General features: G+C 44.3%; 1 protein-coding gene across 1 annotated transcript in view; it reads left to right on the top strand.

Annotated features, from left to right (window-relative positions):
• Bmper (BMP binding endothelial regulator) overlaps nucleotides 1-13,647 on the top strand; it is a 246,480-nt gene that overhangs the window by 58,926 nt on the left and 173,907 nt on the right. The window contains exons 5-6 of the mRNA XM_048446635.3: nucleotides 2,253-2,343; nucleotides 5,915-5,997. Of these exons, the coding sequence (XP_048302592.3) occupies nucleotides 2,253-2,343; nucleotides 5,915-5,997 (174 nt within the window). The remainder of the gene's footprint in view (nucleotides 1-2,252; nucleotides 2,344-5,914; nucleotides 5,998-13,647) is intronic.

The following is a 13,647-nucleotide window of genomic DNA, read 5'->3' as shown; positions in this document are numbered from 1 at the left end:
ACATAATCAGACTCAGATCACAGAGACACAAGAGCAGTGAGTTTTAATGACAACATCAAAGTCCACATCCTTGTCAACATTTTCAGCTCCACCCTGCCCCAGCTTCAGTGAACATTCCTGTCTCTGCTGGGGATGTTCTGGAAGTCTTGCTTACAATGTTTGTTAAACAAGCTAATCAAGCCTGGTGAGGAGTCCTGAGCGACACTGTCCACATCAGTCCTGAGGTCTTTAGATCCTCAGGTTGCTTAGATGAGAGCCAATGCTGCTGTCTGGAATGACTGGAGATTAAGTTAAACGGAAACCTCTATACAGGGGCATTTCCTTTCATGAAGAGTGCTCTCTACTGTCTATCCTCCTACCTTTGGGTGGAGCCCAGAGAGGATGGGTGAGGTATCCATCGTTATTGGAAATGAAAAAAAAATGCTCCAGTGTAGAACGCTGCAAAAGATTTGGGAGGGGCTGTTTCCCTCCAAGGATGAACCTCACCTTCTATGCTTTCTCTTCACGGAGGGCCCGTGATGTCCTTTCATTCAACAGGCAGGAAAGCATCCCTCCGAGATGTGCTTGCAGCAGGTATCTCCCTGCTCCTGCCTCCCACTCCCTTCCTGAGGGAAGGAGACCTCATAGAAGGATGCAGGCAAGGGCCTTTCCAGCACTTGCTAGGCATGTTCTGTTGCTATGAAGTAAGCAAAATTCTAGTCTCTCTCCAGGGCACAGAATTGTAACAGAGGATTCAGTGTGCTCTCCACATCTCTGAAAAAAAAAAAAAGGACAGAGCTATTTGGGAGGTGGTGAGCAGAGAAAGAGAGACTCATTATAATGCTTCTAGCAGATGCCAGCATGCTGTAGGTACAACTAGGTACTGGACAGGAGACGACAAGTCTAATGATCTTGTCTGTTTCCATTTGCGTAGAATTCGACGTGTTTCTTATATTCTGTGCCAAAGGAGTTCTAATGATGAAAATTTTACATTTTTGCCCACTTCTAATTTCTGACTTGAAGAGAAGAATCTGGAGGTCACATATGCTGGGAATTACCCCGAGGTCTCCATTTAGACGGCAGCTACTGATGGAGAATTGACTGCAGTCCATAGCATTGCTTCCGTCAGAGTGCTAAAGAATACATTTTAAAAAATGGCTGTCGCTGCTATTTGGGGATCCCTCCACCCAAATGTGATAAATGACGCAATGAATCCTCCTAGGAGCACCGCCCTCAAGCCTAGCATGACAAGAGACATTTAGTATATCTCCTTTGTTAAGTTGGATGCTAGGAGGCAAACACATTGTCGAAAATGGCTTTGTTGTGAGATTGTGATAGCTACCTTCAGCCCGTGCTACTCTTGATTCAAACTCAAATCAAACCAATAAGCATATGAATTTATTTAGAAAAAAAAATGGGTGGAGACTACAGAGAGAGCTCACCAAAGACTGACCGTGAAAATTCAATGGAAACTTGTCTGTGATCCCAGAGTTCAGGAGGTAGAAGAAGGATCAGAAGCTCAAGACTATTCTCTGTCAGTTCGAGACATGCATGGGATTCTTGAGAACCCATTTCAAAAAAGAGTCATGTGGTCCAAATCCAAAAGATTCAATAGCCATTTAGATATCACAGTCCCAAGATCAGGTTGCTAAAGACTCTCTTGATTTCATCGTTTGAACCTACACTATCTGTTTTGACACACCTAGGGTGAACTTAGAAATAATTTTCTGGAATCTTTGCATTTCCTGCTGAAGGAAACTGAGTTCCAGGTTCTACTTGAAGTGGCACTTGCAAGATTGTAGAGCTGGCAACTGTTTTTCTAGAAGGTGGTAAGGATTTTTCTGGACTTGTGCTTTTTCTGGATACAGGTCTAGGCGTTCTGATTCTTCTTTGTGTACGCAGCTCATGGCTGACAGCCTAGTAACAGTGTTAGAAAAGGCAGTCATTAGAGACGACTTAAACAATTATGAATGCCCAATCAGAATGCCAGAGGCCCACTGCCAGCATGGAGGTCATCCTACACAGATTAAGAAGAAGAAGGCGCAGGACTGAAGCTCAAGTACAAGGATGTGGCCAATAACAGGCGATAGAACATGCCGAGCGAGGCCCAGAGCATCCTTCCAGTGAGCTGGGTCTTGCCTCGTTTGTATCAACTGTCTTTGAGGTCCAACAGCCAATCCTACACTGTGGGGCCTTGAATTCATCCCACTTCTTCCCCAAAGGAGTAACTCAAGTGGTAATTCTGGGCTGACTTGTGACATTCTCTTTTCCAGGAAGGTGTCGTCACAGAGTCTGAGGTGCGCTGTGCTGTTTATTGTAAAAATCCCTCAGAGCATCCGGGAGCCTGCTGCCCTACCTGTCCAGGTAATGTTCAAGAAAGGGAAGCCTATGGGTTTTGTGGTGCAGTACAGTGCTGTGGAGGTTGCTGAGTCCTGTCAACAACGCATTATTTCGCTGCCCTCCCCACACTGAACTTCACTTTACATCTGTGCACGGAATGAGCTCGGAGAGGAAGCTCCTTCGAGTGGCAGTATCCGCCGGGCTCTTGTGTGCTCAGCATGAGTGGAACTATGTGCTGTAGGTCTTGGCTTGCGGAATCCCCAGGCTCAGAGGCCTGCTTTCCACTCAGGGCCACAGGTAGTGCTTACTTTGGAAGGACAGACGATGGCTCTGCCTGCGTTCAGAATGTTTTTTACTGTTTCCGAGTGCAATACCTCGGCCAGAGCGTGTCACGATGATGAGGTGACCAGATGTTTTCTGAAAACTGAGAGCTGTGTCCCACATGACTTTAGTTTGGAGTTTTGTTGGTTTCAGTTTTCAATGTGGTTTAACAAGTTGGACCCTCTGTCTTTCTGGAGAGGGCCCTTCTGCTGAGCTGACAGCGGAGGAACCGTTTTCTGCTGGCGGTGGGAGGGCTCCCATGTCTTCTCTCGCTCTCTCATGAGAGCCTGGGGATTTTGAGGTGAGAGATGTTTTTCCTGATCTCTTAAGCCTGTGGCCAATAGTCTCAGACAGGTGTTTTGTGTTTTCTCTGAGCCCTTCTCCTCTCTAGTGCCGATTCTCACAACTACTACTCTTTGCTTTGTGGAGTGCTGTGCAAAGGCCCGGCTGCTCTTCCGACCTTCCTCTGAGACAGCAGAAGTCCCATGTGAGATGCTCTGCAGACATGGCCTCAGGCTCCCTTCCTCTATGTGTCAGTCCCATGGAAACCCCACAAGCAGTTTCCCTTGCTCCTAGTTTTCCTCATGCCCTGAGAGGTCTTTTTCCAGCTCTAGTTCCCTCCAGGGTTTCTGTGAAACCGATAATTTCTCAGTTTACACAGGTGAACCAGTTTCATAAGCCAACTGCTTTGTATTGATCAGGGGTTGGTTTGAAGGCTTTCTGAATATTGCTAGGTGATTTGAACGGTGGTAACGTGCCCTTTGATACCTCCGGGAGATTTCTTAAGACAAATCGTCAGTTTTTAAGACTGTGCATGGAAATCTAATGCCTAGGCTGCATTCTGGCAAATTTTATTTGAATCTTCAAGGCAGTGGCAGTGTTGGGCTGGTGGTTGGGCCCAAATAATTTCTATATGAAGCCAAATACAAGACTGATAACAGGACAATTATTTTTTCTCTCTAGATTAAACTTTATAATAATGTCTAGATTATTAGATAGTTCTGTTGAGTAGACATTGATTTATCAATGCAGAATCAATACAGGGTCCCTCCTCCCAATCTCAGGAGTGCTCAGGGAGCAATATTATATTGGGGTAAGATAAAGGGATCCTTGGACTGTATATAAATAACACCCTGTCACTGGCGATAGTTTTGTTTTGAGGTTGTCCTTGAAACATAAGTATGCACGTGGCAGGGTGCATCTGTTTCAGAGTTGAAGTTTTTCTCTTTGACCACTTGGTTTTGTCTTTGTGCTTTGGGTTCAGTTCCCAGGAAGAAGAAAGTTGAGCTCCATTCTTGTACACATTGCAGGGTTAAGTGCTAATAAGAATTTAGGCCCAGTGATATGAGGGCCTTAGTAAACAAGGGTCACGGATGGGGCTGCAACCAGATTCCTTCTCTTCCCTCACCGTCAAATCATGTTGCCCATCCCATCAATACCCAGAAGAGTATTCTGTGTAGGTTCTGGTGCTCTGGAGGGCAAATATTTAAAAATGATCGTGCCCCAGCACCATACATGTCCTCTGACAACTGCACAAGCATGGAGCCCTGGGGATGCAATTAGCTGTCAGCTTTGATCCCTCTCCTGAATTCCAACGACCATGTTTAGAATGCAAGTTGGAAGATTCAGAAGGAGTGATTCCCAGAAAGTCTCATCCTTTGTCTTGGAGGGAAGCCTCAGCCAAGTCTAGATAGGGAGAGTCAAGGAAAGCCTTGGAGGTTCACCCTAGTAATGCAGAAGGACTGGCATCTGCCATTGATCAGACTGGCATTCTCTATAATGACAAACATGCGGGCAGTTTCCTCCTGAAATGACTTTCAGGGCATTCTTGGTTGTCTGCTCCTTCATTGTAGTCTGAGTGTTGCTCTAGGATGGTGGGTGTGATAGAAATAGAATTATTTTAAATTCTGTTGTTTAAGTTGTCAAATATAGATTGTTGTGGAAAGCCATATGACATAGTCGGAGGTGTAAACATGGGGAAGGATTGAAGACACTTCGCTGGGAGTGTCCTTTGGAAATAGGCTATTAAGCATCTGTCATTATGAATGGTACTTAGACACAGTCGCTGGCAAGGCCATGCATGCTACCAAGATTTTTCAAAACCATCCAGAACAGCAAGGAAATGTCTGATTGCTAGCTATGAGTGTAGCTATAAAAAGAGATCTTATCCCTGGGCCGTCATTTGAATTTGCCTTTTCTTGGCTTTTGTATTTTGCATTCAGCACTTATCTTCATATCTTTCTATTGAATGAAGAGTCACACTTAACATGAAAACAGATAGGACTAGGAGCCAGCTCAGCCAGAGCAATGTTCATTTCCCTTCATCGGGAGCCAGTTCCTTCAAGTGTTTGGTGATTTCTTTTGACATTGTCTTGGGAACTTCTCTGTCATTCACAAAAGCCTACTCATAGATAGTTCTGCTTCCAACATTGGCTACTACGAGAAAATTCCTGAAAGAAGTGGTTATGCCATTTGCTGACAGGCCTGTGGTTGGCGTGACCCAGCTGTTTGCTAGCCTGTGTCTCGGGTCATTTAGTGTAAGTACTACCCTGAGCATCTTTCTGAAGAGAAACATCTCCTGCAGGTGAGGACCTTTATGAGCTAAACTTGGCAGGAGGTATACAGCCCATTAACAAACGGAGTGGATCAGAAAATCATAGGGGACATCCTGTCTTGTCCCTGCCCATTATTGCCTTTGTGTGTGACCCTCTGTAGAGGCACCATGTGTGTCAAAACCGAGTTCATGTTACAACTCAGTCACCTACCGTGGTTTTCTCTTCTGTGGGAAGACAGTCAGAGCTTCTCTTTTGGAGTACCAGAAGGTGATGTGGGAACCAGGGGCATGCTGGGCCAAGAATAGGGTGTAACTCCTGGTACTCCAGTGGCCTCCCACAGAGGCATCTGCTCCTTCTCATCTCAACCATCCCTCCCTCAGCCTTCCTTTGGCCTCTTCTGACCTCTCTGAGTTCGTCACCCTGGCTGTGGTCAGCACGACCCTGCATGACTCACTGTGGAGCATCTGCCGGCCATGGGCTGACTCAAGTTCCACTGTCATTTGTTTCCTCTCAGCTCCAGGGTTTCTGGGCCTGTGCCAACGTGCCAGCCACTTGAATCGTATCATTTCCCCTTTTCATCGTGCATGATATTGTGATCAAAGGGGATCTATACTCGGCAGAGGTAGAGGCACAGATGGGAGACGGTAGTCAGAAGGTGGAAGGATCCTGCCAAGCTGAGTGACGACTGCCGTCCTAATTGCACATTCTCTGTTTTCCAGGCTGTCTGTTCGAAGGTGTGCAGTACCATGAAGGAGAAGAATTTCATCCAGAAGGAAGCAAATGTGTCAAGTGCTCCTGCGTTGTAAGTACTGTGAGGCACTGCTCAGATGGTCCTTAGGGTTGACCACTTCGCGCCTTTGCTAAGAGCAGAGGCATCTTCTACACTCTCCTCATTAGACCTTCACGAGGCACAGCCCAGGGAAAACCCACTCCATGTGAGGCAAGCTTCTCAACTCTGGCGCTGTTCACCTTCTGGGCTAGGGTTGTATGTGATGGACCCATTCGCATGCATTCATTCCAGAATGTTCAACAGTACCCCTGGGCTTGCTCTAATAGATCCACAGCTGTATAACCATCGCTGTCTGCAGACCTTGTTCAGTTACACTCTGGAGAGCAAACTGACTTCATTAAGATCCACTGTCTCCTCAAACGGGGGAGTCCCTCCACCCCATTTGGGGAAGACCACGGGTCTTCTGCTTCATGAAGCAGAGGGGCTTCTGGCCGTGGGAGCTTTAACTTCAGAGTAGTCAAAGTGGAAAGTGGATGAGAACAAACAGGCTCAATGTGCTCTGTGGGGTGAGGGGAAGGCTGGTCACCTGGGGTTGTAGGGAAGTAATGGGAGGAGATTGCTCGTAAATAACAGGGCAGAAATTAGGGAGACAACCATAGACCCACCTTTTCAAGCATGCTTAAGAATGAGGAAGAGTTTGGCCTGTGCTCTGATTTTAAAGAGAATTTTTAAATTACTATATTTTATATCAGAAGTAAAACCAGTGGTGATGATGGTGTTCAGCTGTTGCTCCAGGTGATTTACAGTAGGAGTTAGTACAGCATAAACTGTTAGGAATACAGTTAGTGCTGCAGCATATACTGTTAGGAATACAGTTAGTGCTACAGCGTAAACTGCTGGAATACAGTTAGTGCTACAGCGTATACTGTTAGGAATACACTTAGTGCTACAGCGTAAACTGTTGGAATACAGTTAGTGCTACAGCGTACACTGTTAGGAATACAGTTAGTGCTACAGCGTAAACTGCCAAAGCATGCATCTCCTGAGTCACTGGGGACACAGATGTGTCTTAGTATATTAAGAAGAAAGACACAAGGAGCACTACCTTCTGAATCTTACTAAAGCAGAGGCATGTGGAGCCCCAGGAGTCAGAGCTCTCCATACGTCTTTTCTAGAAGTTTCCTCCCACAGCACAAGCCCATTCAATCTTGAGTCTAGATCAGAGCAAACATGTCCAGGCATGTGATGGTGTTTGAATAGAGGGCAAGGAAAGGAAGAAAGAGAGGCAGGGAGCAGGGGAAGATGAAGAATATATACATATATATATATATATACACACACACACACACACACACACACATATCTAGATATAAAACAACATAGGATTCATGTCATATATTACAAACACAGTAGAAACTTCCTAATGAAAACAAACACGAGCCTATATATTTCTACATGTTTTCATTTTCTCTCTTCTTATGAGCCAACAGCTTTATCTTATTTTTTTAACTTTAGTGATTTCTACCGTTTTGTTAAAAATTGCCCCTTTCTATATTTTTTCTTCCATATTTCCGTAGTTGAATATGTAACATTTTCTGTTCTTTTTTTTTCCCCCAATGTCAATCTTTTGGGAGTAGGTTGAGGAAAAACAAGGCAGATTTCAATAGGAAATTGTAAATGTCTGTATCATCAAATTGTCTTTCTGCAAAAAGTGTGCCAAAGTCAGGCAGTCAACCCTCCAAAGGGAAGAACCTTGGCAGGTGTCAAGAAGGATGAGAAACCTCTGTAGTTTTGCCAATGATGTCAGTTAGAAGTTTCCATAATTGGGACCTGAAATGACTTTATGTGTACAGGGATCACAGACTTAATATACCAAGGCATGTGGATTTTATGTATTTTTAAATTCACTGTGTGCAGAATGAAACGCACCGAAGGCCAAGTTCAGGCCCCTGGATATCCTGTTTTCGTTTCCAGTTGAGAAAAGTACAAATCTAAAGATGTTTGTCCAGGTTTTCTTGCTTAGTTGCTTCTCTGCAGACCTGTAACGTCTGTCCCTTCCTGCACGTTAACCCAGCTTCCTGTGTGCCTGTGACCTTAGCTTCCTTCTGATTCTCCTGGTTGCTGTCCTCATCACTTGAAGTGCAACTAGTGGCTTTGGTTATGTTGTTCATTGCTAGTCTTTACCTGTGGTTCTTAACCTGTGGGTTGTGACCCCTTGGGGTCACATATCTGATAACCTACCTATCAGGTTATTTACATTGCAATTCATAACAGTAACAAAGTGACAGTTATGAAGTAGCAGTGGAATGAGTTTATGGTTGGGGACTGTATTAAAGGGTTGCAGCATCAGGAAGATTGAGAACCACTGCTCTAGATTACTAGAATGAAGTTGAGGACAGGGTGTGTTGTCCCCTAGCCTACGGAAGAGTTTGGAGCAGTTATGAATACAGAAGTTTGAGGTATAAACTTTTGCTTAGTAGTTCATTGTAAAAATGGCCCACATTTAAATAGTCTTCCATTTTGCTATCTTTTTGATGTGATTTGTTTTTAAAGAATGAAGGGGAAAGTGATATCTGGGCAGCTGATGGCCCTGTTCCAGGTGTGGGGGCTCTGGGGATGCTGGCTTGAGAGTGTAATGCCCCAATCCTGTGGTCTCACTCTGTTGCTCACCAGGGTCATCCAACAGCTGGTCTGAGAATTTTAATGTGTAATGTGTGAGGTAACCTCTTTCCGAGTGACCCAGAAGATTTCACTAGTACCAAGGGAGACTGAATGCTTGACCGAGGAGCTTCCATGGATAGCGGATGGTGGTGTGGGAGAATTGTCTGTATTCTGTCAATCATATTTTAAATAAATGCTTATTGGCCAGGAAGGAAGTATAGGTGGGAAAACCAGACAGGAAGTAGAGGTGGAACAAAGAGAATAGGAGTATTCTGGGAAGGAGGAAGCTCCCTCCACACTCCTGCACAGATCACCGAAGAGGCAGAATGTAACCGGCCCAGCTGAGAAAAGTACTGAGCCGTGTGGCTAACATAGATAAGGATAATGGGGTAACATAAGTTATAAGAGCTAATAAGTAGCCTGACCTAATGGGTCAATCAGTTTATAATCTTATGGAGTCCTCTGTGTGATTTTCTTTGGGGCTTGCCGGCTGTGGGATACTGGGCGGGACAGAAACCCCAACAAGCCGGCCCTCATGTTACAGGATGGGGAAGGGTGGAAGCTTGGCTGTGGTACATGGAGGGGCGTTCAGAGCATGGGTCTTTAGACTCCCTTACAGAGCAGGACCAAGTGCTTTAACAAAAAGCCAAGAGCTACTGTTGCCTATATAGTAATGCAGGTATACTTGTGTATTCATACGTGTAAATAATATTGTTTTTCTCTCGGAATCTATTAGAGATTGATTCAGATCTCCTGTGAATACAGAAATCAGATGATGTTTAAGTCCTTTATGTAGATTTGTGAAATTTCATAGTAATCACATGTAATAAATTCACATCCTTCTGTACACTCAAGATAATCATTCGATTACTTAGAATACCTAAAAATATAAATGATATGTAAATTTTATTATATTCTAATCATGTAAATAGTTATTTTACTCTCGTATTTGGGGAATAATGACAAAAATTATTTGATATGGTCAGTATAGACAGTTTCCCAAACATCCTTGCTTCTGTGAGTAGTGGGATCCACAGCTGTATAACCCACGGATGAGGAGAGACAACCGTATTCATGCGGACACATATTTGCATGCACATAGCATGTTTGTTTATATATGCATACAGACATGAATATACAAATCACTGTGCAAACCTTTATAAGCAGGACCATTAACATTAATGTGAAAACACGCTTGCATATCTAAATTTGGATTTCCCTAGAAACAGATCTTGAGACAAACAACCTCATGTGGGTAGTTTATGAGTTTATATGGGAGGTTAGATAAGAAGGGTGGTATACAGTTGAGGATGCACTACCAAGTGCCGGGATCTGAGCACTGCTCCCTTCTTCCCGAATCATGAGTTTGAAACTAATTTCCATTGTGGTAGTGTTGACAAGTAGATGCTTGAGGAGTTTGTTGGGCCATGAAAATCTGCTATTATGGGTGGATTTCTAAGTGCTCAGGCTCAGGAGGGAGGGGTTTGACCTCTCTTACCCTTTGCCCTCTTGTGCTATGTGAGTACCCAGAATTCCTCTCCTCTGTAAGATGCAGTTATGCATATGTCTTGGGAGGAGAGAACAGCTCTCACCAGCCAAACTAGATGCCTTATTTTATTTTTTTCATCCTTAAGAACTGTGAAAACTTAGTTTCTGTTCTTTATAGATTATCCAACATATGGAATTTTGTTAGAGGAACTTAGATGAACCAGGACCTCAATGAACTGCCATCGTAGGTAGAGCTTAGTCTTGGCTTCCTAGCTACTTGAGAAGCCTGCATAGATTCTGTGCCTCAGAATTTTCCTCCTTGAGGGTTGGGGGCTAGGATGTACTTCTGTCCATCAGCCGCTGACTGGGAGCTGTCTCTGGAAGGTATCAGTTGGCTGATATTCTAGCTGCCACTCAGATGACAACGGGCTTCTCAGCAGAAGAGGAAGAAACACAGGTGTTGATGTTAGGCGACTGGCTGTGAACTCAGGTGACAAGTTTGATCAGATAAAGACATGGAGGCATCCAGAGTTATCAATAGCACAGATGTATGTGTATATGCATGACCCATACGCTCATCAACACACACATGTTAGCTTTTTTTATGGCTTTGCATATGGTGCACATATGTGTCTACACGTACCTATACATACACGTATGTTTAGAACACTGGGCCATCTGTGCTTCCCACCCACTCCATTCTCCTTCATGTCTCCAGTTCCTTGCCCATCTGCTGTCTTTGTCTATGCTTTGCCTTGTTCATTTGAAGAGTGTTTAAGCTTTTAAGCTCATGACTATATCAATCCACTTTTCTGTACACCCCAATGTTCCCCGAGCAGAAATGACAGTCTTAACTCATTTGTTTTCCTGAGGTGCTATGGCTCCAACTTGCTGGGGCACCTGCCATCTTTCCTTCCTTCCCTTTGCACCCATTCTGTTCTTCTGTCTCCATTCCTGTCTCTCCTTCATCCTCTTTACACCACACACACACACACACACACACACACACACACACACACACACACTTAGGTATGTACGTACATCCAGTGAGATACTTGGCCCAGGGTGTCCCAGTCTATGCTTTATTTTCTCGTTCTCTGTGTCAGTTTCTGCAGAGGGCACACCGCCCTCTGTATGTTCATCTTTGTGTCCTCAGGGCTCACCACCATCTGCTTGACAGTCTCTGCAAGCTTCTCCTCTCTGGTCTGTTTCCACATAGCACACTAGGAGAAAGAAATGGTTTGTCTTCTCTACTATGACAAGCCAGCTCCTTCAGGCGAGCTAACCAACTTTTGCCTGAGATATTCACTGTAGTTCACTGTCCCCTTATCCTTTGCTTACTGTTTGCTCTGGAGTTGAATGTGTATTAAGTATCCCTGAGATATTCTCTGGCTGGTGGGTGATTAAAATGCTCCTTCTCTCAAGTAAACTATTGGCCTTGTTGTGTGGCTTGCATGTTAGGCCCAGTCCTCCTCTTTACACTCTCCATTATTATCACTGTCATTATTTATTTATTTTCTGGAAAAATCTGCGTAACCGTGTCTTTGTGATGTGGTGACAGAAGCAGACCACCAGAAAGGCGCTTCAAGTGACTGAGATGGATGCCTGAGCTAATGGAACAAATGCTTTGCATATGACTTTATATCCTGCTTCAGTCAGGATAGTATGCATGGCATTCCAGACAGCTGAGGACATGCTAGCCTTTGATGATATCTGGAGAGCACTGCGCAGCTCTTCCCTCCCACCCATTCCAGAAGCAAAGAGTCCAACATTTTTAGGTGTGAATATCATCGTGACTCAGTTAGGAACTTCAGGGCTTTATCATCACCCATTAAACTGTATCAGCCCCATTTACACCCCATAAATAAGAGCCAAGGGCATTACATCCAGAGCTCCGATGCTAATCGGGGGAGTGATGATTTGCATCCCCTTAGCTGTTCCATACATTTGTCTGGACCGTATTAGAATATGTTTCTTATAAGATGTGTTTGATAAAAGTACTGTATTAGTTCTAAAGCACAGCCATGATTATTTCTTGAGTCTAAAGCATGTTGAACATTTGTTAAAGCATTACACTTCCTTTGCTTTGAGCTTGAAGTTCTATTACTCGCCTGCCTATATCTATCGGTCTGTCTGTCTATCTGTCTCTCTATCTGTCTGTCTGTCTGTCTATCTATCCATCACCTATCTATCATTCATCTGTCATCTATGGCATTTATCTATCATCTATTTACCAATCATCTGTCATCTGCAAGCTTATTTATTTATGTACCTACCTGCCATTCATGTATGTATGTATCTCTCTGTCTGTCTGTTTATCCTGCCTATCGAACACACAATTGCTTAGTCAGATATTCAGGAACTGAGGTGGCAGTTGGCATAGGCATTTCTTTAAAAGACATCTTCAAGGCTGTAAGACCTGAAGGTGTCAATGGGAGAATTTGTTGTCATTGTTGTTTTTTGAGAATCTGTTTTAGGAACCCTATAGGCTCAAGGTTCTTGGAAGCTGCAGACGAGAGGAGGTAGCCACATAGTGTTGTAGGATACTCTTGGAGAAATGTTAAGACCTCAGTCTGTAAAACCAGCCACATTAACTGGCCAAGATCAATTGCTGTTGCTGACAAAGGCGTGCTAACTTCAGAACATTTTAACCACTAACCATGGGTTGTTAATGGGCTGTCTGTGATGGAGGAGCTCTGCTTTATGGGCACTAGCAGCCCTGAGGTCCATAAACACCTTTGCTCTCACTTACGCTTGACATATTGCAAAACATGTCTCCCAGGGAGACTGGAATTGGAAGATTGTGGAGAACAAAGAAGATGGCGGTCCTGTGGCTTCCCTCTCCTAGCCTGCATTCCTTAAGATGTCCTGTCCTGGACACTTTCCCAGATTCTCTTTTCTTTTGGCTTCCTAGCCTTTGAACTGGTCGCCCTGACACTAGGCCTTTTCTGCATGTTTTTAGAAGTGTGGCCTCTCAATCGCTCTTTGAGGCCCATGGAAGCCAAAGCCACAGCCTTGAAGGCTCAGCAGAGGAGCCGTTAGACTAATGAAGTTTGAGAAAGGCCAGTCTGCTACCTCTTAGCTTTTACACTGGTCACCTTTCCTGCTCTCCCTTCCCTACCCTCTCTTCTTTCCCTCACCATCACCCATCTTTAAGGGGTACCCACTTATTTTGTTAGAATCTGGAACTTTTTGTCTTGAAGGAAACTTGTTTTGATTCCCCATAAAATCCTGTGCTTCATTCTCCAAAACATCAAAATGCTTACTTATTAGATAATTTTGATGAGAAGCAGTTGCAATAAGAAGGCACACTGTGGTCACTCTGTACATGTACAGACTACATAGGGCCTCATTAGGGTGACCATTAGAGGGAAATACTAATTTTGACTTCTTGGTGCTTGGGGGCATACCAGGTATTGATAATAATGAGCGCATCCAAGGGAAAATGATGCAGACCTTGTTTTCTATTCTGTCTGCATCACCTTGCCCCCCACCTGTCAGGGATCTTCTCTCTACCCAGCTTTCCCCTTGTTCCACAGTTCCCCAGTTCAGCAGGGAAGCCTGAGAGTTGGG

Source organism: Myodes glareolus, chromosome 4, assembly GCF_982192425.1.
Source record: "Myodes glareolus chromosome 4, mMyoGla1.1, whole genome shotgun sequence".
Classification (NCBI taxonomy): domain Eukaryota; kingdom Metazoa; phylum Chordata; class Mammalia; order Rodentia; family Cricetidae; genus Myodes; species Myodes glareolus.
This window is presented reverse-complemented; position numbering and strand designations above follow the sequence as displayed.